The 26919-nt window shown below is 34.5% G+C and overlaps 1 protein-coding gene across 1 annotated transcript in view; it reads right to left on the bottom strand.

The window, feature by feature from the left end:
* LOC118828771 (cytochrome P450 2C44-like) overlaps positions 1 to 26919 on the bottom strand; it is a 57750-nt gene that overhangs the window by 14998 nt on the left and 15833 nt on the right. The window contains exon 6 of the mRNA XM_036735627.1: positions 11946 to 12087. Coding sequence (XP_036591522.1) covers positions 11946 to 12087 — 142 coding nt within the window. The remainder of the gene's footprint in view (positions 1 to 11945; positions 12088 to 26919) is intronic.

The following is a 26919-nucleotide window of genomic DNA, read 5'->3' as shown; positions in this document are numbered from 1 at the left end:
AATACAGACCGAGTAGTTGTATTGCTGGTTTATAACATATGCAGTTTGGTTGCCCTTTGGTATAGTTCTAAATTGTTCTCTTGGATACTTATATCAGCTCACAACTCTACCAACGTTGGATTAGTGTCCCAATTTTCCCACATCCTTTCCAACATTAATCATTTCCCTTTTTTTGTCATATAAGCCAGTCAGATAGGTGTGAGCTACTACCTCACAGTTGATTTAATTTTAATTTCTCTAATCAAAAGTAATTTAAAGTACTTCATATGCCTATAGATAGCTTTGATTTCTTCATCTGAAAACTGACTGTTCATAGCCTTTGAAATCCATTGGGGAATGACTTGTATTCTTGTAAATTTGACTCAGTTCTCTTATAGTTGAGAAATGAGGCCTTTATCAGAGACACTTTCTTATAGAGATTGTTCCTTTGCTTTCTGCTTGCCTTCTAATTTTGATTGAATTGCTTTTCTTTATGCAAAAGTTTTTTTTTTAATTTAATGTAATCAAAATTATCTGTTTTACATTTCATAACACTCTCTATGTCTTATTTGGTCATGGACCTGTCACTCACTTAACTTCTCCTTTAAAAATTTGGATGCTATACCACATGGTGTGTATATGCTTAGTATCAATATTACTTCATAGTCTATAGTACCTTTTAGCAAGTTGTAGTGTCCTTCCTTATCTTTTTAATTATGACTATTATTGCTTTTACTTTGTCTGAGATCAGGATTGCTACCTATGCTCTTATTTCCATTCAGCTGAAGCATAATAGATTCTGCTCCAGCTTCTTACCTTTACATTGTGTGTGTGTCTCTGCTTCAAGTGTGTTTCTTGTAAACAGCATATTGTAGGATTCTGGCTTTTGATCTACTCTGCTATCCATTTCTTTTTTTATGGGAGATTATATCCCATTCACATTCACAGTTATGTTTACTCACAGTGTATTTCCCTCCATCTTATTTTTCCCCCATTTGTCCTCTCTCTCTTTCACCCTTTCCCTCCTCCCCAGTGTTTTGCTTCTACCACCTCTTCCAGTCTGCCCTCTCTTCTGTCAATTACCCCTCCCCTCCATGCTCCTTTACTTAACTTCCTCCCCTCCTAATTTTCTGTCAGTTAAGATATATTTCCATATCCAATTGTTTGTGTATATTATTCTCTCTTTGTTCTAATACTGATGAGAGTAAGGTTCAAGCAATGGTCATCTCCTACCCTCTCATCTTTCCCTCCCCTATAACAGGTTTTTTCCACTTCTTCATGTAAAATAATTTACCCCATTCTACCTCTCCCTTCCTTCTGCACCTAATGTACTCCTACTTCTCACCTCTTAATTATTTTTATGTCATTCCCTCAAATTCACCTTATATCTGTACCCCTGTCCATGTACACTCCTTTTAGCTGTACTACTATTGGCATAATTTTTAAGAATTGCAAGTATCATCTTATCATGTAGGGATGTAAACAGTTCAGCTACATTGAATCCCTTATGTTTTCTTTTCCCCTTTTAGCTTTTTAGGTTTCTCTTGGGTCTTGATAGTGGAGATAATTTTTTTCTTCAGTTTTGGTCTTCTCCTTTTGAAAGTGTGTAATCCTTCCATTTCATTGATTGGCCATTTTTGCCCTTGTTGTATTACATTTAAATTCACCAAGTAGGTGATTCTTGGTTGTAGTCCTAGCTCCTTTGCCTTACAAAATATCATGTTACATGACCTCTTGTTCTTTAACGTTGCAGCTGATGTGTCCTATGTAATCCTGATTGTGACTCCCTGATATTTGAATTGTTTCTTTCTGGTCATTTGTAGAACTTTTTTCCTTGACCTGGTGGTGCTGAAATTTGGCTATAATGTTCCTTGGGGTTTTTATTTTGGGATCTCTTTCCTAAGGTGATCAGTGAATTCTTTCAATGCCTATTTTGCCCTCTGTTGACATCAGGGCAGATTTCCTTAATAATTTCTTGAAAGATGCTATCCAGTTCCTCCTTTTGATTATGGCTTTCAGTAGCCCAATGATACTGACATTATATCTCCTGAATCTATTTTCTAGGTCAGTTGTTTTTCCAATGAGGTATTTCATATTTTCTTCTATTTTTTATTCTTTTGAATGTGTTTGATTGATTCTCGATGTCTTTTAGAGTCACTAACTTTCACTTGTCCAATTCTAACTTTTAAGGAGTAGTTTTCCCCAGTTAGCTTTTATATTTCCTTTTCCATTTGGCCAATTGTACTTTTTAGGAAGTTGTTTTTTCAGTGTATTTTTGCATCTCCTTTTCCATTAGGCCAGTTCTACTTTTTAAGCAGTTGTTTCTTTGTCCAAGCTGTTGAGTCATTTTTCATAATTCTCTTGTATCACTCTCATTTCTTTTCCCAATTTTTCTTCTTTCTCTCTTAAATGATTTTTAAGGTCTCCCACGAGTTCTTTCTGGGCTTGAGACCACTTCTCATTTTTCTCTGGGATTTTGCCCATAGGTTTTGATATTGTTGTCCACTTCTGAGTTTGTGTCTTGGTCTTCTCCATCTTCATAACAACTTTTTATGGTCAGATTCGTTTTTTTGTTGTTTATTTTTGCTCATCATTTTTGGCCTTCCTTTCTTTTAAATTTGAGCTCTGCTTATCAGAGTGAAAGGGGCACTGTCTCAGGCTTCTTGTTCCTGTGGCTTCAGGCCCTGGCTATTTACCTGATGCTATACTGATATGCCCTAAGGTCCACAGGGGACCCTGCTGTCTGGTGCTGTATTTAGGGGTTTAGATTATGGAGAGCTCACACTGTTGGAGGCCATGGGAGTCTGGCAGCTTACCTGGTGCTGACCTGGGATCTTAGTGCTAGTGTTTGGTGTGTGCTGAGGCCAGTGTGTTGTTTCTGTGTTTCCTCAGGGCTACACTGGAACATATTCTCTGGAGACTGCCTGTTTGCTTGGGGCTATGCTGAAGCAAGTGGTCAGGACAGGTGATGATGGCCGCCTTCTTGCTTGGGCACTCTTAGGGTTGGTGTCTACCTGTTTGCCTGGGGCTGTGCTGAACCACATTTAGGTCTGGCTTCTGGAGGATGCCTGTTTATCTGGGGCTACACTGAAGCATGTGGTGATTGTCAGTCCTGGAGTCTGCCCATTCCCCTGGCTATCCTGAGGCAAGTGGGGGGGGTCCTGGTATCAGTGTTTGCCTGCTTCACCCCACTATGCCTCAGGATCTACCACTGATTTTCTGGAGTGGGGCTTGCTGCTAACTTGCTAAGACATTTCCTTTTATATGAGTGAGGCAGACCTTTCTTGCCAATCTTCCAAGTCTCTTGGGTTAAAAGATCATCTTAACTCATCTTTTTTGCTAGTTCTGCCATTTCAGGATGTTTTAGGGCCCTATTATATTTTGGAGGTGAATATGGGGTAATTATAGGAATATACGGCTTACTCCACCATCTTGGCTCCTAGAAGTCCTGTTCATGTACCCATTTTAATCTTATCTTGGCGTATGGTATAAAATGTTGATCTATACCTTGTTTCTGTCATATTTTTTTTTCCAGTTTTCACAGAAGTTTTTGTCCAGTAGCAAATTCTTGTCCCAAAAGCTGGGGTCTTTTGATTTATCAAACATTAGAGTACCATGGTCATTTACTAGTGAGTTTTGCCTACCTGATTTGATCCACTGATATGCCACTCTATTTCTTTGCTGGCCCACCAGATAGTTTTGATGAAAACATCTTTATAATAAAGTTTGAGATCTGGTAAAACTAGCCAGCTTCCTTCACATTTCTTTTAATTAATTCTCTTGATATTCTTGACCTTTAATTTTCAAGATGAATTTTGTATTTTTTCTAGCTCTATAAAGTTTTTTGTAGTTTGATTTTTATGGCCCCAAATAACCAAATTAATTGAGTAAAAATTGTCATCTTAGTAGGTTGTCTTGGCCTACCCATGAGAAATTAGTATTTTTCCAATTGTTTAAATCTGACTTTATTTTGTTATAAATGGTTTCTAATTGAGTTCATATACTTCCTGGGTTTGTATTGGCAAGTAGACTCCCAAGCATTTTATATTATCTGCAGTTATTTTTTTTATTTTTAAGAAAAGAGTAATATAAACTTAAATATTAAAACTTAAGTACAAAATAAGTCAAAAAACATTGCTGTGTGCACAACACAACTTGAGAGGATTCATAATATACAAAGAAAAATATACAAGAAAGCCTATATAAGAAATTCTACATGATGTGTTCAGAGCTGTCCATCTTTGCTTTCTTGTAAGTTTTCTTTTGTTCTCTGCTGTGCACATTTTACTTTGTTCCTTTCCCCTCTTCCTTTTCCCCCCAAAAAGGTACAATTAAGCACAGATTTTATATATGTATATGCATATGTATATGTACACACATATACACATGTGCACACATACATACAAAAATATATACATGTATGCATGTATACATATACTCACAAAGATATATACCCTCATATACAATACATACGTATGCTTACATAACATACATATACTTAGATATCTATAATCATACTGATATATTGACACATATATTCATGTGCATCTATGCAATGCTGTACTCTACTTATTTGTCCTCTGTTTCTCCTAGGGTGGATACATTTTTAACAAGTCCGAGTCTTGCCATATTTTTCTAACTCCACAAATTTGTCATTTCCTACACCACAGCAATGTTAGATCCTTATACAGTCTAGTTATTTTAAGTAGTCTAAAACAATATTGATTTATTGGGCTGATATATTTTGTAGGTTCCCTATTTTTCTCTTATGATTAAATGTATTTTAGCTTTAACTATGTTTGAGATCATGATTACTATCCCTGTTTTTCCCTAATAAATTCTACTCCTGATCTTTATTTTATGTTTGTGTGCATCTCTTATTTCCTATCCCTCATGACTCCTCTACTTTTACCTTGCCTTCCTTAACTACTAACCTAAGCCTCCCTCCAAAGATCCCTCCCTTATTCTTCCATTCCTATTAATCTAAACACCCTTCTATTACCCCCTTACCCTAATCTCTCACCCTTCCCTCTAGAAATCTCTCACTTATCCTCTTTCCCCCCATAACTTTAGCCTTTTATTTCTTTCTGAAATGCCCTCTTGAACCCATTACCAATGAAAGTAGGGCTCCAGAACTACTAGCCCTCCTCCCCCATTTAATTCCTCTGTATCAATTCTTCCTCTCAGACTTCATTTGTTTAAAATAATCTACTTTTTGCCTGTTCCTAAACAGTCTTACTTTTAAAAATTATATCATATTCAGGTCTATTCTAATCTTTCTTATGAACTACCCGATTAATAGTAAGAATCTTAAACATAAGTTTTATATTTCCTTCTATAAAAAAGGTAAGCAGTCTGTCCTCACTAAGTTCCTTGCAATTAGTCTTTGATATGTACCTTATATTTCTCTTGGTTTTTATAAGTCAAATCTTCTATTAAGTTCAGGGTTTTTTTTTTTAACAAAATCCTGAAATTCTGACAATTCATTAAAAGTCCATTTTTTTATTAAGATTATGCTTAACTTTTCTGGGTATTATGTTTTTGGCCACAACTCCAGCTCTTTTGATCTTTGCTATATAGTGTTCCAAGATCTGTGGTCTTTTAGTGTAGCCAGTGCTAGGTCTTGTGTGATTCTAATTGTGGCATATTTAAATTGTTTTTTTTTTTGTGTTTCTCATAACATTTTATTCTTGACCTGGGGGAAGGGGATGTGGAATCTAGCTATGCTATTCCTGTAGGTTTTCCTTGTAGAATATCTTTCAGGTGTTGATTGGTGGATTTTTTTCTATGTCTACTTTCCCCTCTTGTTCTAATTCTTCAGAATAATTTTCTTTAATTATTTCTTGCATTATTGCATCAAGATTGTTTTTTTGGTATCATAGCTTGCAAGTAATCTGATTATTCTTATGTTTTCTCTTCTTGATTTGTTCTCCAGATCAGTTGTTTTTCTCATGTTTAACATTCTTTTCAATGTTTTTTCATGCTTTATATTTTATCATTTATTGATTTCTTGTAACTTCACTGGCTTCCCCTTGCCCAATTCTAATTTTCAAGTAGTCATTTTCTTCTTTAAGATTCTGGATCTCCTTTTCTAGTTGATTGATTCTCTTTTCATAATCTCCTTGTTTTTCTTGGATTGTTTTTTTTAAAGAAATTTCCACAATCTTTCTCATTCAAATTTTAAAAACTTTTTAAATTCTTCTATCAATTTTTTTTTGGGCAGGTCACCATTTAACATTATTCTTTGGGGTAGGAGAAGTATTTTTTTTTTTTTGCTTCAGTATTCCCCTCTGAAGATGAAACTTGGTCTTCTCTATTCCCATGGTAACTTTCTATGGCTGGATTTTTTCTCCTTTGCCTGCCTATTTTTTTATTTATAGCAACTTATTTTTTGTAATCAAAATACTAGTCCTAGGATGTGGCAGATGGTGCTTCTAGTCTTAAATCCTTTTTCAGTACTTCTGCACTCACCAAGTGTAAGCTGGGTCCTTCTTGCCCAGGGCCACCTCTCAGCAGCATAGCCAGGTCTGGCATTCCTTATCACCAGAGGTTCTCTTAATCTTCCCCAGCTAGGATGCATGGCTTCCCACACTGTCTGGAAGGTGAAAGTTCTTGCATCTGGAGCTGAGGTCACATCCTAACTCACCTAGTCACAAGGCTTGCTGCTTGTTGTTTCAGTGGGGACTAGCCTGAGATGTTTTCTCTTCATAGGGACCAAACTTTGGTCCTAGAATTTTCCTTCACCTCCTCTGTGATTGTCTCAGGAGGACCACCATTGTGCCCCAACTCTAATTTATTTTTAGAGCTCTACATTCTCCCTGGGGTGCTATTGTGTCTTGTTTGTGGGGGGAATCTAGACAGCTCGGCATTTTCTGACCTTCTCCACCATCTTCCCACAATCCTCTCTGTCTACAGTTATCTTAAATGGAATTTCTTTCTCTATCTCTTGCTATGGGACCTCATTGGTAGTATATATAAATGCTGGTGACTTATATTGGTTTATTTTGTATCCTGCAACTTTGCTAAAGTTGTCAATTATTTCACATCTTTTTTTAGTTGATTCCCTAGGTTTCTCTAAGTATACCATTATATCATCAGCAATGAGTGATAGTTTTGTGTTCTTATTACTTATTCCAATTCCTTTGGTTTCTTTTTCTTTTCTTATTATTATAGCTAACATCCATGCTTCACCGTGATCTGATGGGGAAGGTTTTTAGCTTATCCCTATTCCAGATAATGTTTGCTATTCTTTTTCGATATTTTACTTACCACTTTAAAGAAAGCTCCATTTATTCCCACGTTCTCTAATGTTTTTAATAGGAATGGGTGTTTTATATTGTCAAAAGCTTTTTATGCATCTATTGAAATAATCATATGATTTCTGTTTTTTTTTTTATTGAAATGGTCAATTATGCTGATAATTATCCTGACACTGAACCAGTTCTGCATTCCTGGTAAAAATCCCACCTGGTATGATCCTTGTGCTATATTGCTGTAATCTCCTTGCTAGCATTATATTTAAATCTTATATTAATATTTACATTAATTTATATAAATATTTATTTTATATATTTATAAAATATATTAATATTCATATTTTATATGAATATTAATTAGGGAAATTGGTCTATAGTTTTCTTTATCTGTTTTGCCTCTTCTTGCTTTAGGTATCAGTACTATATTTATGTTGTAAAAGGAATTTGGTAGGACACCTTCTTCGCTTATGTTCCCAAATAGTTTATATAGTAATGGAATTAATTGTTCTTTAAATGTTTGGTAGAATTCACTTATGAATCCATATTTTCTTATGGATTTCATTGATGGCTTGTTCAATTTCTTTTTAAAGATGAGTTTATTTAAGTATTCTATTTCGTCTTCTGTTAATCTGGGCAATTTATATTTTTGTAAATATTCATCCATTTCACTCAAATTCTTGTATTTATTGGCATACTTTGGGCAAAATAGCAACTAATTAATGCTTTAATTTCCTCTTCATTGGTGGTGAATTCATCTTTTTAAATTCGAATACTAGTAATTTGATTTTATTCCTTCCTTTTGTAATCAAATCAACCAATGGTTTATCTATTTTATTGTTTTTTTTTTCATAAAACAAGCTTTTTGTTTTATTTATCACTTCAATGGTTTTCTTCATTTGAATTTTGTCCATCTCTTCTTTGATTTTCAGGATTTTCAGTTTGATATTTAATTGGGGATTTTTTATTTTTTCTTTTAGTACTTTTTAAAAACAAGTTGCACAGCCAATGCATTGATTTGCTGTTTCTCTGCTTTATTGTTGCAAGCATTTAGAGATAGAAATTTTCCCCTAAGCACTGCTATGCCTACACCCAATAAATTTTGATATGTTGTCTCACTGTTTTTATTTTCTTTCCTAAAATTATTGATGGTTTCTATAATTTGTTCTTTGACTCACTCATTCTTGAGTATTAGATTATTTAGGTTCCAATTTATTTTTAATTTATCTTTCCCTGCCCTTTATTAAAAGTAATTTTTATTGCATCATGAGCTGAGAAGGACACATTTAATATTTATGCTTTTCTATATTTGATTGTGCGGTTTTAAATGCTCTAATACATTGTCAATTTTTGTATAGGTGACATATACCACTGAGAAAAAGATGTATTCCTTTCTTTCCCCATTCAGTTTTCTCCAGAGGTGTATCATATCTGACTTTTCTACAACTATATTCTCCTTCTTAACTTCTTTATGTGGTTAGATTTATCTAGTTCTGTGAATGGAAAGTTGCAGTCCTCCACTAGTATAGTTTTGCTGTTTCCTCCTGTAAGTCATTTAACTTACTCTTTAGAAAAGTGAATGCTATACCATTTAGTCCAGGTATTTTGGTATTTATATTTCTTCATTGTCTGTGGTACTTCTTTAGCAAGATGTAATTTCCTTCCTTATGTCTTTAAATTATACCTGTTTTTACTTTTTCTTCATCTGAGATCATGATTTCCACCTCTGCTTTTTTTACTGCAGTTGAAACATAATATATTTTTCTCCAGCCTTTTACCTTTACTATGTTTGTGTCTCTGCTTCAGATGTGTTTCTTGTAAACAACATTTTGTAGGATTTTGATTTTTAATCCACTTTGTTATTCACTTCTATTTTATGGGTGAGTACAACCCATTCACATTCATAGTTATGATTACTACCTGTATTTCCCTCCGTTCTCTCCCCTCCTATTTATATTTCTTTCTTTCCTTTAACTTGTCCCTCCTCACCAGTGTTTTGCCTCTGACCACTGCCTCCCTTAATCTGCTCTCCCTTCTATCATCCTAACCCCTGTTATTGTCCCCCTCCCATCCTACTTCCCTATAATGTAAGATAGATTTCTATAACCAACTCAGTATGTATGTTATTTGAGCTAAATCTGATGAGACTCAAGTTCTTTGAGCCAAATCTGATGAGAGTCAAGTTCAAGTGATGCTTACTCTCCTCTTTTCCGCCACTATAGTAGGGTTATTTGATTTTTATAATATTTTTTGAGCTTTTCCAAGAGTTTACTTTGGACCCGAGAACAATTCATATTTCTATGATAAGGTTCCCAAATATGTGTTTTGGCACTGTTGTTCTCTTCTTAGTTTGAGTTTTGATGTTCCCTTTCACCATAGAAACTTTTATGGTCAGAGTTGGTTTTTAATTTTTGCTCATTTTCCAAGCTATTTGTTTCTTTAAAAGTTGTGCTTTGTTCCTGGGATACAGGCAGCACTGTCCTAAACTTTTTGCTCCAGGGGCCAGGTGCCAGGGGCTTTGCCACTGGCCTGCTGTACTGGGGTCTCTGGGAATGCCTACTGTGTGGGGCTTCTGAGGCTGGCAGCTAGCCTGCTGTACCAAGTCCTCTGGGTCTGGTGGTTTTTCTGCTTCTCTGGGGCATCTGGGCTTTGCTGCTTACCTGCTGTATCAGATCTGGAGGGCTTACAGCTGGCCCACTGCAACAGGGCCACAGGGCCTCTTTTCTGATCTGTTCTGGGGCTCAGGGCCTTCCACTGGCTTGCCTGGACTCCACCCTCACTGGGCTCTGTTCCCCTTTTACCTGAATGAAACATACCTTTTCTATATTCCATCTAAGTCATCTTGGGCTAGAAATTTTTTCACCCCATCCTTTTCTGGGCTCTGCTACTCTAGAATTCATTTTGAGGAGTGATTTAAAGTTATTCAGAGGGGAATTTGAGTGAGCTCCTACCTTTTCTCTGCCATCTTATCTCTGCCTCTGTAAATGGCCTTAAAAAGCCAAACAAATTATTTTTATATTTGATCCTGGAGGAAATAAGGAGCCACAGGAGTTTGTTGAATGAAGGGGTGACAGAGATAGACTTGTGCCTTAGAAAGATCAACTGGGCATCTGAAGAATGAGTGGATTGGTGTGTGGACTTGATTCAAGGTGGGGGTGAATAGAAAAATAATGAAATAGTGTAGGCTGAAAGTGATGAAGCCCTGAAGGAAAGCACTGGCAATGTCAGAGGAGAGAAAAGGTGTATATGCGAGATGTTACAAAGATAAAAATGATAGTGCTTGCAACTGAATAAAGGAGGAAGAGGGAGTGTGCAATTGTACATGACACCAAAGTTATGAGCCAGGGTGACTTGGAACATGGTAGTAGTTTCAGCAGTGATAGGGAAGTTAAGACATTATGAAGAAGGGAGGATTTCTTGGAGAAATATCATGATTAGTTTTGGACATGTTGAGTTTAAGAATTCTATGGGTCATATAGTATGAAATGTTTAATAGGCAATTTGGGTTGCAAGACTAGAGGTAGAGAAGTTAGGGTTGGACAAGTATGTCTGAAAGTCATCTGTATAAACAATAATTGAAATCATAGGAGCTGATGAGATCACCAAATGCAACACTATAGATGGAGAAGAGAAGAAGGCTCAGAGTAGAACCTTTTGGAACATTCATATTTAGTGGGTGAGGCCCAGAAGGAGCTCTAGTAAAGTCAGACAACTGGAGAACCAACATAAAGCAGTGTCAGGAAAATATAGAGATAAGAGAGTATCAAGGAGAAGGCAAATTGATGGCATCAGATGATGCAGAAGAGAGAAACTATCTTAATTCTTAAGTCTAATAATCTTTCTTTTCAATAACGATGAAGATTGAAAAAAAGACTCTAAATCGGGCAGTTAAGAGATAATTAGTAACTTTGGGGAGAGCAGTTTTAATTGAATGAATAGTTCAGAGGCTAGATTACAAAGAGTTTAGAGCAAAAGAAAGGAAAAGAAGTAGAAGCACCAGTTGTAGATGGCATTTTCAAGGAGTTTAGCCACAAAAAGGAGGAGAGACATAGAACAGTAGTTATATTCTAAAATTATTTGGTATATAGTTTTATGTGCACTTTACTTCCCCATTTAGATATAAAATCTTTGAAGGAAGATATTATTTCATTCTTTGTTTTTGTATCCCTAGAAACTAGGACAATGTTTGACACATTGACAGGTGCCTAATAAATGCTTGTTGATCAACTGTTTGGCTACATATGAAAGCATTCAGTGTCCTTAATTCCCTTGAATGAAACATATTCCAGACATGTTCTCTTATACCTTTTCAATTAGGAAGGGTATAACATTTAAAAAGGGCCCACTTACACTGTAAGCTACCAGTTAATAGGAGCATCTGCTCCAGGAGCAATGCAACATTTTATGTGGTCATGGGGAACTAGAATATGTGCTTTGGTGGAAAATGTGGTGGCTGTGGTAAGTGGAAAAGTCAGCTACTGTGCACTGAATCTTGTCGCCACCTTCTCTTATTTGTCCTCTTCTCCTCAGCTCATTCTTCCTTCCTGCTTTCCTCTGTTACAAAACTCTATCCTATAAGCTGCAATCTTCTTTAAGAGTTATTCGATAACAATGCCAAAGTGTTGAGTAAGTTTCTACATAAATTTGGGTTAGACAGCTTAGGCTGGAATCTTGGGTTTTAATATCAGAGAATTTGGGATGTTTTTCCATTACCTTGTACTTCTGGGTGTTTCAGGAGGAGAAGCAGGCCATATCTCAAAGTTGTACTGATTGTTTCCATTCCAGCATCAAATAAATCCAATCCTGCTGTTGCAAGATTTTCTAGGTCAAACACAGAGTCTCGATTCTTTTGTTCCTACAGATTGTTCAGGCAGCAATAAACAAACGAATGAATGAATGGTTAGATAGATAAAGGAATGAATAAATAAATAAATAGAACTGCAATAATTAAGAAGTAATGACATTAAAGCTGGCCATAGATAAGAATTGGGAGGAAGGAAGCATGACTTTAGTTCCCTGCCTTCTTGTCTAACCACTTCTGATATTCTCTTTTTTAGAGGAGTACAGCCTACCTAATGCTTCTTGTTTGTCAGGACATGGATGTAATTCTGCCCTTATCAAACTATTCAAGACTTTTCTCCCTATCCTCTTTCCCCTTGGAATCTCCTCTTAGTTTATTGTTATGTTGGAAAAGATCGGACACAATAACACCTACTAAGGTCTCTGTAGAGAAATTAGAAGATGATCTTTTTTGGTATTTTAGGAGAGTTTGTGGACCTTTAGCCTAAGACCTGTCTAGGCCCATTAGAATTTCCTTGAAACTCACCCAGAATGAATTGAACCTCATCTAACAGTGGTGTCAGAAAACCTAGAGGGCAAAATGTATAAAAATGTATTTGGAACACAGGAAAGCAAGGAGTGGAAGGTTGGGTGGGAATGACTATGAAGTAGCAGCACAGATGGCAAGATTATCAAGGAAGGTGACTAACTTGGATGTGAAACATTTGGGACTGGACACAGGTTATAATTTACTTGAGACTGTGCTTATTCATTATTCAAGACCAATTAGTATAGGGTAGCAATTCCAAAGTCAATGGGACTCCTCTCTATTACAACCCTGAAAAAATCATCAATTAGTCTTAGTTTAAAGACATTTAATGGAGAGAAGACCTACTATTTCTTGAGACATTCTATTCTTTTGGTCACCTCTAGATCTTACATTTTCATTTTATCAAGCCTATATCTTTCTGTCTGCAACTTTTGACCATTTCTTCTAGTTCTGCCTGTTGGGATTAGGCAGAAGAAGCCTAATTCTGTTTTAGCTGTCATTCCTTCAAATACTGGAAGTTCTCACCTCCTCCATCTAAGGCTTCCTTCTCCAGGTGAAATATTGTTAACTCCTTTAACTAATTCCCATATGACTTAATCTCACAGTGCTTTACCATGCTGGTTGTCCTTTTCTGGACATTCCATAGCTAGTTAAAATCCTTCCTCATATTTGCTACAAAATGAATATAATAATCTAGATATGGTATAAATAGGGAAGAGCACAAAACAACAGGATAACCACATCTCACTCTACTTTTTTCTCTGGCTTCACTCTTGACTCTCTGGATTTTTCTGTATACATCAGCAGCTTTCTCACCCAAGCAGATGGCACCAACTCTGTTGCCTTCTTACACCCCGGAAGATGTCTCTCTCTAAGCATCCCTCACTTCTGATTGGTGATTTCCTTCTTGAGTGACCATTTTGAGAAAGTGATCAGGCCATACCCATAATCACTCCTTCAGTGCTTTCCCCAGATCTCCTCTTTACTGCACTTCTAGTTGCCCTACCAGCCTTCTCACTTTGTTAGGTCCCTTGTCCTCTGTGTTATTCTCACCCTGGGAGATAACTCTTGGTCCTGAAGCCCCATCATCTAATTGGTGAGTTCCTGCTGGAAGCTCCATTTTGAGTTCATAGAAAGCACATAATAAATGCTTTTTGACTTGAATTACTAACTCTTTAGTCTTGAATATTGTGTCTCTCTTCGTGCAATCTAAAATCTGTTAACTTTTTAGGTGCCATAAAAATTTAATTTTCAGTGAGCATAGAATTCATTAAACCTCTTGCCTTTGTTACATGTCTGCAATCTGTCCCATGAATTCCCCATCTATTTTTCTAATCAGCTAATAAACATTTATTAAGTGGCTACTATGTTCCAGACACTGTGCCAAATACCAGGCTGACAAAGTACTGTCTAAAAGATAGTGCTTGCTTTCAAGAAGTTAACAATCTAATGGGGGAGATAACATGAAACTACTGTATGCAAATAACATATGCATACATACATACTTACATACATACATATACACACAAACATCCACACAAATGAGAAATAATCACCAGAAGGAAGGCAATAGAATTAAGGGACACTGGGAAAAAGCTTCCTTGTAGATGGTAAAATTCTAGCTGGGACTAGAATGAAGCTAGAGAAGTCAGAAGGAAGTGATAAGGAGAAAGAACATTTCATGCACAAAAGACAACCAATGAAAATGTGCTGAATCTGTAGCTGAAGGTGTTTTTTCTTGGTGTGAGGAACAGCAAAGAGGCCAGCATCACTGGATCACAAAATATATACTCAGGTACAGGGGGTATAAGAAGATATGAAATCTTGGGGGAGGGGCAGGCTATGAATGGCTTCAAGTATCCAACAAAAGACTTTGTAATTGATTTTAGACAAAATAGAGAGCTATTGCTATTTATTAAGTCGGGGAGTGATATGGTCAGGTTTGAACTCTAGGGAGATTATTTTCACCACTGAGTGGAAGATGGATGGGAGGGAGGAGAGAGTTAGGGCAAGAAGACCATCCAATAGGCTGTTATGATAGTGCTACCATGAATTGATGAAGGCCTGGAGAAGAGTGATAACAATGTCAGAAGTGAGAAAGGGACACAGTAAAGCAGGGAATAGACAACAATCACTAGTTAAAATGACTTCTCAGAGTTTTCCTCAGCATTAATTTGGAAGTTTCTCCTACCTTCTTCATGACCTTAGTATGGGACTGAAGAAAAGTCAATTGCTTCAAGGAGAGTGGACTCTAGAAGAATAGGGTGAGAAAGGCAGACACTTGGCCCCCACACAGTGGCCTTTTAAAATCTCATTGTAGAATTCTCCTACTTGTTCCCTTTCATGTCTTAGGGCCACCAATCTCATTTAACTTCAGTGACATGAATTTTTTTTAAAAGGGAACAACAATGTTAAGAAACTTTGTAATATAGACACCTGTAATGTTAATGGGATATGAAGATCTTCCACTCCAATCAATTGGCCTTACATGGAGCCCATTAAGGGAAGCTTGCTTAGGGGAGGCTTTCTTGTAGGAAGGCTTTCACACCTTTTGGTACTAAGTTGATTAAGCACTGAGTAATGAGGGTTGTTATATCTTCTGGCTCTGAGATGTGTATATATCCTCTGAGTTGGTATTTTGCTTTGGGGGTTCACTTATGAGAAGGATCTTGTGATTCCCTGGCCCAGGCCTTGAGTAGCCTGTATGTTCAGACCCCTTGATTGCTGAGATATAAAGGCCCTCTCCATCCAGTGGTATATATAAAGTGTATAGCAATATTGCTTTGATCAGGCAGTCAGAGCCCTGTCTGTTGGTCTTTATGCTCATTCCTCTGCTTGCATTTTCTCTGCTTGTACTTTCTCAGACATTCAGGTTTCCGATCCTTCCTCTTAACTAGTAAATGTAATAAAGAGTAGGATTGTTAACCCCTTTTTGAGCAGTTTTTCACAGAAAACTAGATCTAAAAAGCTGTGATAGCAGGCCATCCTGGGTATAGTAGGTAGCTTGCTGCTATAACACCATATAAAAATAAGTAGTGAAAAAATAGAAATTGATTAAATAGAAATGAAATAAACAAAAATTTCCAAGAAGAAATATTTTGAAGGAAAAGAAACTGTCAAAATCTCTTGGAAAAATTAACAAATTACATAAAATTCTGCAAATCCCTCAGAAATGATAAGGAAGATACTTTGAGAAATTCTGAAATAGTTCAGAAAAGTAGGCAAAGAGTAAAATGAAAATATTGATTGAAATGTCAAAGCAAAGCTCTGAAACAAGAACTTATCAAAAAAGCAAAGAATTAAGAAAAAATATTCTCCCTAATCAATAATTTCTCTGAATAACAAAATAACAGAATTAAAGTGAAAATTTAAAAGCAGAAAGAAAATTAACTGAACAAAAACTTCAAACAACAATATATTTAGAAGAAAATATGAGAGCTCTACAAATCAATACTGAACTTGTATGTAGGATGATGAAATCATATAAATGTTATAGGATTTAGAGAAAATGATGATGAATAAGAAATTTAATACTTTTCTGAGGAAATAATTCAGGAAGGTTATGAAGAAATGTGAAGCAATGTCAAATTTCAATTTGAAGGAATTCACACAGAATGTGAATGGAAATATCAAGTATACCTCACCAAAAATCATTGTAGTAAAACTTCAGGTTACCCAGCAAATAAAAACATTTGTAGATAGTCAATAAAGCTATTAACATCATCATAAGAAAATCAACCAGCGAAGCCTGGGACTGCTAGGTTACAAGAATCCAGAGGAAAAAAGAAACATAATATGACATTGTGGAAAGCAAAAATGTTTGACTAATATGTCCAAATAACATAAACTGCAAAGTTTTGTCTACTAAATACAATATGGCATTCAAATGGGGTACAATTGAAGCCATTTCTACAAAAGAACCCAGAGGAAAACAGAGCATTTGACATAATAATGGCTAAACTGAGAGCACGTAAATGGATAAAGTCAACAATGAAAAATGTTGACATATTTGAAAGATGTATATAAAATGAAATTTCTGTTTTCATCTGGTAAGGGACAGAGAAATTTGTGAGTTTGAAATGGGAGATTTTTATTTAAAAAAAAACCCTCACATTGAGAGATATTGAAAAAAGCAAAGATAAACTATTACTTTTTCCAGATGATAAGATGGCATAGAAAATCCTAAAGAATCAATTAAAAATTAGTTGAAATAATTAACAACTTTAGCAAAGTTGCAGGATATAAAATAAACCCACATAAATCATCAGGATTTTTATATGTTATCAACAGCAGCTAGAGATAGAAAAAAATCATTTAACTTTCTGTGAACCATATAAAATACTTCAGATTCTACTTGCTGAGACAAACCCAAGAACAATATGAACATAATTACAATATGCTTTTCACACAAATAAAGTCAGGTGTAAACAACTTAAAAGGTATTAATTGCTGAAAAGAAGGCTAAGCCAATTTAACAAAAATGATAATTCCACCTAAGTAAATTTACTTGTTCAGTGCCATACCAATCCAACTACCCAAAATTATTTTATAGAGCTAGAAAAAAACATCAAAATTCATCTGGAAGAACAAAAGGTAAAGAATATCAAGGGAATTAGTGAAAAAAATTGAAGAAAGGTGGCCTAGTCATATCAGATCTCAAATTGTATTGTAAAGGGGTGGTCATCAACACAATCTGGAACTGGCTAAGAAATAGAGTGGTGCATCAGTGGACTAGATTAGGTACACAAGACAAAGGAGTAAATGACCATAGTAAACTAGTGTTTGATAAACTCAGGGAAACAAGCTTTTCAGATAAGATCTCACTATTTGACAAAAACTGCTGTGAAGACTGGAAATGGTATGACAGAAACTCTATATAGACAAACATCTTATACCATATAATGGATAAAATCAAAATGGGTACATGATTTAGACAAACCACGAACTAATTAAGTAAGGATGGCATGGTTTACCTCATAGATTTATGGATGAAATAGGAATTTATGACCAAACAAATGATAAAGAACTTTAGAGATGTAAAATGGGTAGTTTTGATTGTATTAAATTAAAAAAAGCTTTTGCACAAATAAAACCAATGCAACTCAGATTAGAAGGAAAAAGAATGCTAGGGGATTTTTTTTTACAGCAAGTGCCTCAGATAAAGGCTTCATTTGTCAAATATATAGAGAACTAAGTTAAAATCATAAGAATAAATGTCATTCACCAATCAATAAATGGTCAAAGGATACAAACAGACAGTTTTAGTATGAACATATCAAAATTATCTAGTCATACAAAATGCTCTAACTCACTATTGATTAGAGAAAATACAAATAAAAATAACTATGGCATTGTGCTTCAAAAGAGATGCATAAAAATCTCCAAAGATGCAAAAAATTAAATGCATCTCTTTTGAAGCAAAACATAATAAAATTCTACTCAAAAAAGTCTTAAAACAAAGATGAAAAATTATTTGGAAAGTAAATAATAGACCTAAAGAATGTATAGGTTAGAAACAAATCATGGAGACAATTTCATTAAATATAATGACAACAATGAGAAACATACAAAAATTTTGGACTGTGACCAAAGTAGTCCTTAAGTTAAAATGTTTATCTCTAAACACTTTAATCAGTAAGCAGAGATTACTTGGGCATGGAACTTTAAACAAAATTTGAAAACCCACAATAAAATACCAAAATAAAAATCCTTAAAATCAAAGAAGAAATTAACAAAATCAAAATTGAAAAATAATAAATTAAATTAATAAAACTGGATCTTTAAAAATAACAACAAAATACATAAGCTCATTTGATTAAATCACTCACTTGATAAAAAAAGAAAACCAAATTATCAGTAATAAAATGGAAAAGTTAAATTCAAGAAATTCAAGAAATTATTTAGAACTCTTTAGCTCAAATATATGCCACTAAAACTTGTTATCTAAATGGAATTTATTGATATTTACTAAAAATATAGATGGCCCAGATTATCAGGAGAGGAAATAGGGAAGTTAAATAAATCTATCCTAGAAAAATAAATTGAACAAATCAAAAATGAACTCCCTCCACTACTCTCCCCCACCCCCCAAAAAACCCTAGGATCATATGGATTAACAAAACCCTAGCAAGTATTTAAGAACAATTAGTTCTAATACCGTACAAAGGGTTTGGGAAAAATAGAAAAAAGAAGAGGTCCAACTAAATTCCTCTTACGAATCAAGTATATTTATGTTAGCTAAACCAGTGAGAATAAAAACAGATAAAGAAAACTAGAGGCCAATATCTCTAATGTTTATTGATGCAAAAATAATTAAATAAAACATTAACAATGAGATTACAGCCACATATCACTAAGATTATGCACTTTGACCAAGCTGGATTCATACCAGGAAAACAGATATAGTTCAATAATAGGAAAAGTGTAAATGATTGACAATATTTATAGCAAACATTTTAAAAAATTACATGATTATATCAATAGATGTAGAAAATGCTTTTGATGAGATACAATAGTTATTCTTATTTAAAAAATAATAGAAAGCATAGACATAAATGAGTTTTCCTTAAAATGATGTCATATCTATGGAGAAGAATGAATTGATCCTGTATCATTTTATTATTGATCTTATTTATAATTAATTGCTGTTGTCTTCTAACTGCTGAAGTCATGGCTCTTTGTCTCTGAAACTTGGTTCAGAATTCAGCTGCTCTGTACTGGGTTAAGTTTTAAAAATCCATCTCTTCCGCTTATCACCAATTTATTTTTGCCTCAAGAGATTTAGGTCCTTTGACCTAGCAATACCATTTCTAGGTCTGTATCTCAAAGAGATCATACAAATGGGAAAAGGATCCACATGTACAAAAATATTTATAGCAACTCTTTTTTTGGTGGCAAAGAATTGGAAATTGTGGGGATCCCTTCAGTTGGGGAATGGCTGAAGAAGTTGTGCCATACGAATATAACAGAATACTATTGTGCTATAAGAAATGATAAGCAGCCAGACTTCAGAAAAACCTGGAAAGACTTATATGAATTTATGCTGAATGAGGTGAGCAAAACCAGGAGAATGATGTACACAGTACGATTGTGTGATGACTAACTTTTATAGACTTATCTCTTCTTTGCAATGCAAAGATCTAAGACGACTCCAAAACACTCATGATGGAAAATGCTCTCTACAACCAGAAAAAGAACTATGGAGTCTGAATGTAAAGCAAACATATCATTTGCTCTCTCCCTTTTTTGGTTCTCCTTTCTCATGGTTCTTCCCATTGTTTCTAATTCTTCTTTACAACGTGACTAATGTGAAAATAGTTTTAATATGAATGTATATATGGAGCCTATATCAAATTATGTACCATATTGGGAGGGGGGGAGACATGAGGAGAAAATTTGGAACTCAAAATCTTATGGAAGTGAATGTTGAAAACTAAAAATTGATAAACTTATTTTTAAAACATTAGTTGATCTGGGGGGATGTGTGTGCACACAAGGGAGTTGGAGCTAGTACTATTACACCACCAAGCCATCCTTCAAGGACTTCTGCCTTGCTGTCCAAAAATGGCTGGTCTGTTGCCTTTTGACCTTGCACCTGAATTCTAGCCATAAGCACTTCTTAGGCACAGTGGAAAGTGAGGGTGGAGGGGATTTGTTTCTAGCCGCCCCCCAAATCAGACTTAAAATCAATTACGTGTTCCCAGCACCTTAGCTTGGTAATCAGTCATGTTGTTCTCAATCCAATGATGTCCCTTATCTTCTTTTGTTCTTTATTTTGTACTACCCAAAACCTATAAAAGGGGAACTGTACTTTTGCTTGCCATCTTTGGCAGGAATAAGCAAACCACTGACCCCTTTGTTAGCAGGCACCATGCTCCTCTTAATAAATATTTTTTTGCTCAGAGAATTGCCTCAGCATACCTTTTTGTTAAATTTCACTCATGGTAACTATCTAAAACCAAGAAGTAGAATTATTTATAATAAGAAAAAACTTGAGGCTTTTCCAGTTAGATCTAGGACAAAGCAAGGATGTTTATTATCACCAGTAATATTCAATGTAGTGATAGAAAAAATGGCTATAGCAATGAGGCTAGAACAAGAAATTGAAATAATTTGAACAGGTAATGAGGAAACCAAACTATTTTTAAAGATGATATGATATTTTACTTAGAGGTCTCTAGAGACTCAACTAAAAAACTTGTTGAAAAAATTAACAATTTCCAAAAAGTTTCAGTGTATTAAAATTCCACAAGAACCACTAGCATTTCTATATACCAATAAAAATATTACCAACAAAATGTAGCAGGGAGAAATAGAAAGGACATATAGCATAAAATGATATTAAATGACAAGCACAGACATTATATGGACACAATTTGCAAAATGTTCTTTTTAATGTGAATTTTATATATATGTAGATATATAGATATAGATATATAGATATATCTCAAATTAGACGTAAAGCAATTTTTAAATTTATTTTCAAACATTTTGAGTGGAAATTCTCCCCTTTTTCTCTCCTTCCCCCCTCCTGGATAAGGAAACCAATTTGATATAGGTTGTGTATGTGCAGTCATGCAAACCATATTTCCACATTAGACGTGTTGTCAAACACAGACCAAAACAAATAAAGGAAAATGTTTCAATACGAATTCAGACTGCACCAGTTCTTTTTCTGGACATGGATAGCATATTTTGTTACAAATCTTTTAGAATTGTCTTGTATCATTGTATTGCTGAAAATAGCTATGTAATGTCATAGATGGTTCACATACAATATTGTTGTTATTGTGTACAATGTTTTCCATTTCACTTTCCATCAGTTTATCAGTTTTTTTTTTTCTGAAAGCATTCTGCTCATCATTTCTTATAGCACAATATTATTCCATCACAATCATACACCATAAATTCTTCAGCCATTCCCCAACTGATGAGTATCTCCTCAATTTCCAGTTCTTTGCCACCACAAAAAGAGCTGCTATAAATATTTTTGTACATATAGGTCGTTTTCATTTTTTAAATATCTTTGGGATATAGATCTAGTAGTGGGATTGCTGGGTCAAATTGTACACACAGTTTAACATCACTTTAGGCACAGTTCCAAATTGTGCTCCAGAACAGTTGGATCAGTTGACAACTCCACCAACAGTGCTTTAGTATCCCAATTTTTCAATATCTCCTCCAACATTTGTCATTTTCCTCTTCTATCATATTAGACAATTTGATAGATGTGAAGTGGTAACTCAGAGCCATTTTAATTTACATTTCTCTAATCAATGGTGATTTAAAGCATTTTTTATTTGACTATGGTTTTTATTTCTTCTGAAAACTGCCTTTTTATACCCTTTGACCATATATCAATTGGAGAATGTCTTGTATTCTTATAAATTTGACTCAGTTCTTTATGTATTTGAAAATGAGGTCTTTATCAGAAAACTTGGTGTAAAATTTTTCCCACTTTTGTGCCTTCTTTCTAATCTTGACTGAGTTTGTTTTGTTTGTGTAAAACCTTTTTAATTTAACGTAATGAAAATTATCCATTTTACATCCCATAATTACTCTCTATCTCTTGTTTGTTATATTTTTTCCTTTATTCATAGACATTACAGGTAATCTATCCCATGCTCCCATCATTTGCTTATGGTATCACCTTTTATGTCGAAATCATGTATCCAATTTAACCTCACCTTTTATATGGGCTGAGATGTTCTATATCTATTTTCTGACAAATTAATTTCTAGTTTTCCCATCAATTTATGTTAAATAGTAAGTTCTTTCCCCCAAAACTTGGGGGAAACTTTTTGTGTTTATCAGAGACTAGATCAGTATGTTCATTTAGTACTGTGTACTGTGTACCTAATATATTCCACTGATCCACTCTATTTCTTAGCCAGTATAGGTTGTTGTGATGATTAACACTTTAAAATATATTTCAAGATCTGTTATGACTAGGTAACCTTCCTTCATACTTTTTCATTGATTCCTCGAATATCCCTGACCTTTTGTTCTTCAAGATGAATTACATTATTTTTTTATAGCTCAATAAAATAATTTTGGGTAATTTGATTGTTATGGCACTGAATAAGTAAATTTATCTAGGTAGAATTGTCATTTTTATTTTATTGGTTCAGCCTATCCATGAACAATTAATATTACTGTAGTTGTTTAGATCTGACTTTATTTGCGTGAAAAGTATGTTGTAACTGTGTTCAAAAAGTTCCTAGGTTTGACTTGGCAGGTAGACTGTCAAGTAGTTTAGATTGTCTACAGTTATTTTTTTTTCCTTTTAAATTTTATTTATTTCTCCTTCATATTTTTTTTCTTTATTTATTTTTAGTTTACCACACACGGTTCTACATAGTTTTGAGTTCCAGTTTTTCTCCCCTCCTCCCCCTCCCTCCCCAAGACGGCATGAAGTCTCATATAACTGTCATGTATAACTTCGCATTGAATTAATTTATGCTCTAGTCAAGTCGTGGAGAAGAATTTTGACCAATGGAATGAATCATGAGAAAGAAGAAACAGAACCAAAAAAAAAAAACAAAAAAAAAACCCCAAAAACAAAAACAAAAGAGAAGCAGAAAAGGCGAGCATGTAGTGTGCCTCAGTCTGTATTCAAACTTCGCAGTTCTTTCTCTGAATGAAGATAGCATTCTCCATCGTGAGTCCCCTGGAGTTGTCCTTGCCCCTTTAGGTTGCTGAGAGAAGCGCAGTATGTCAGGGTTGGTCCTCACGGAATCCACATATCTGTCGCTGTGCACAACGTTCTCCTGGCTCTGCTCCGCTCACTCAGCATTATGTCGTGTAGGTTTTTCCAGGTTGTTATGAAGTCTGCATCATCCCCATTTCTTATGGCGCAATAGTATTCCATCACCTACAGTTATTTTAAATAGATTTTTTCTATCTCTTCCCACTGGAATTTGTTGGTAATATATAGAAATGCTGATAATTTATTTAGATTTATTTTACATCCTGCAACTTTGCTGAAGTTATTAATCATTTTAACTAGCTTTATTTTGATTCTCTAGGATTATTTAAGCAAACCATCATATGATTTACAAAGAGTGATAATTTATTTTCTCATTGCATATTTTTATTCCATCAATTTCTTTTTAAATTTCTTATTGCTATAGCTAGAATTTCTAGTATAATATTGAATAATAGTGGTGGTAACGGGCATCTGATCACCCCTGATCACATGGGAAGGCTTCTAGCTTATCTCAATTACAGATAATGCTTGCTGATGATATTAGCTAGATAGTACTAATGATTTTAAGGAAAGCTCCACTTATTACTATGCTTTCTAGTGTTTCAAATAAGAATGAATATTATGTTTTGTCAAAAGCCTTTTCTGCATCTATTTAGATATTCGTGTGATTTTTGTCACTTTTTATCAATATGGTCAATTATGCTGGTTTTTTTTTCTAATGGTGAATCAGTTCTCCATTCCTAGCATAAATCTCACCTAGTCTTAGCTAGAATATGGGGACAAATCTTTGCAGCAAGTTATTTCCATTAAAGTATAATTTCTAAAATATATAGGAAACTGATGGTCGATGACTCATTCTCCCATGTATAAGTGGTCAGTGGGTAGAGATAGGCAATTTTCATGGGAAGAATTCAAAGCTATTAGCAGTCATATGAAAAAAAGAACCAAACCACTAACATTTAGCCAAATGTAAATTACAACATCTATAAAGCATTGCCCTACATCTATCATATTGTCATGTTTAACCAAAAAGAAACATGGCAGATTCTGGTGACACTGTCAGAAAACAAGTATGTAATGCACTGAAGGTGAATATGAACTGGTATTGACACTCTAGGAGGCAATTAGGAACTCTGTTCCAAAAGCTATTAAACTGTTCATTTCCTTTGACCCAGCGATATTACTACTAGATCTACCTCCTAAAGAGAACAAATAGAGAAAGGACATGTGTACAAAAACACTCATTACATCTTTCCTCTTTGTGCGTGGTGACAAAATTTTGGAAACTAAGGGAGTGCCCATCAAATGGGGAATGGGGGTTGTGGAAAGTTGTAAATATTTGAATGTGATTGAATATCATTGTGCAGTAAGAAATAATGAAAGGGATGGTTTCAGAGAAACCTCAGTTGACTTGTATAAAGTGTTGCAAAGTGAAGTGAGAACCAATTGAAAAAATTATACAATAACAAAACTTGGATAAAGACTAAACACTTTGAATGACTTCAGAACTCTGATCAGCACAATGACCATCAATAATTTCATAGAACTCTTGATAAAACTTGCTACCCATCTCCAGGTAGAGAGGTGATGGATTCAGGGCATATTGAGGATTTTATTTTTGGACATAGTCAGTGTGGGGATTTGTTTTTTTTTTTACTATACTTTTTGTAATAGGTTTTGTTTTTCTTGTTTTCTCAGTAGAGTACAGGGAATTGTAGGAAAAAAAGAATGAAAACCTGAAAATAAAGTAAAATTGAATTTAAAAAGCCAGTAAGCATTAAGTGACACAGGCACAGTTCATAAAATAACAAAATAGTCTGCAAAATGAACAGCAAGTATCCACAACAACAGTCTCATAGTCTGTAAATGACTTGTTGAAGGAAATGGTAAAACCTTGGAAAAGATGGATTTGCTGGTAAATCCAAAGAGCAATTAATACTTTCTACATTTTCTTTCTAAGAAAGACAGGCTTCATACAAAATTATTTTAATAAAGAAACAAGGTGTGGATGAAATTGAATCATTTGATATTTACACATGGAATCAGTGCAAAAAGTTATAGCTGTATACAAAAATGTATTCACTATGGACAAGTTGAAGTTATGCCATGGGTGGCAAGAATAATTTTAAATTAGGGAAGAAACTACCACAATTAATCATATCAACAAAAAAACCAACATGATTGTCACTATAGTTGCATTAAATGCCTTTGACAAAGAATTGGAAATTTAGAAATTTTGTTCCCCATTAATTGGGGAACTGCTGAACAAGTTGTGGTATATGACTGTGATGGAATACTATTGTGCTATAGGAAATGATCAGCTAGATGATCTGAGAAAAACCTGTAAAGACTTTCATAAACTGATGAAAAGTGTAATGAGCAAAACAAGGAGAAAATTGGGCACAATAACAGCCAGATTGTAAGATCATCAACTAACTGTGAATGACTTAACTATTCTCAGTAATCCAATAATCCCAGAAACATCTGAAAGACATAGGATGGATAGCATTAACAGAGAAAGAACAAATGGAGTCTGCATATATATTAAATCATACTTTAAAAAATCCTTTTTCTTGGATTTTTAATTCTGGGCTATGTTTTCTTGTACAACATGACTAATATGGAAATGTGTTTTGTATGACCACACATGTATAACCCATATCAAATTGCTTGCCTACTCTATGAGGAGAGTTTGGAGGGAGAGAAGGAGAGAATTTGGAATTCAATTTAAAAAACGTATGTTGAAAATTGTTTTAACATGAAATTGAGGAAAAATAAAGTACTAAATAAATAAGTGGGCATTACCAAAATATAAATAAAATAAAATAAAATGCTTTCGACAAAACGCAAGATTCATTTGTGCTAAAAACCCTCAAAAGTGAGATGTTCACTAATCAGGACTTTAGGAGCACCTTCATTTAGATATGAGAGGGAATGTCATTGATAGAAGCATATCTATAAAACTAAGAATTGATGTTATTTACAATATTGAAACAGTAAAACATTTCCTGAAACAAAGAAGTATAAAGCAAATATGTCTTTGTCCTTCTGTTGTTATTAGACATTGTTCTACAAATACTGGCTTCACATCCTCTCAAGAACCACTTAACCAATTCTCCCTCACATTTGCAGGTTGATGTCCTGAGAAGGTGCATTTGGGTATAGCCACTTCTACTGCTCCCCTCAGAGTTTTAGGTATAACTCTAAGGAGCTGAGAATTCTTTCACTTAGTTCATGAATCCCTGCCTTTTTCCTTTCTATTATTAATTAACCAGCAAGGTTTAATTAGTTTTTAACAAAGAGCATTTACTTGGATAGTGCAATAATAACTGGTAAAATATATTGCCCAAACTAGGAGAGCAATGCATAGTTTACCTGTCAGCGTAATGGAGAATGGAATAATTTATGGCCAAGCAAGAGATAGATAACATTATGAAATTCAAAACGGATACTTTCGATTACATTAAATTGAAAAGTTTTTGCATAAACAAAGCCAATGCAAGCAAGATTAGAAGGGAAGCAGAAAGCTGGGAAATAATTTTTATAATCAGTCTCTGAAAAAGATTTCATTTCTAAAATATATAGAGAACTCCATCAAATTTATAAGAATGCAAGTCAATCCCCAAATGGTAAGTGCTCAAAGGATATGA

This window comes from Trichosurus vulpecula, chromosome 8 (genome assembly GCF_011100635.1).
Source record: "Trichosurus vulpecula isolate mTriVul1 chromosome 8, mTriVul1.pri, whole genome shotgun sequence".
In the NCBI taxonomy this organism is placed as follows: Eukaryota; Metazoa; Chordata; class Mammalia; order Diprotodontia; family Phalangeridae; genus Trichosurus; species Trichosurus vulpecula.
The sequence above is the reverse complement of the archived record's forward strand: the minus strand, read 5'-3'. Positions and strand labels throughout refer to the sequence as shown.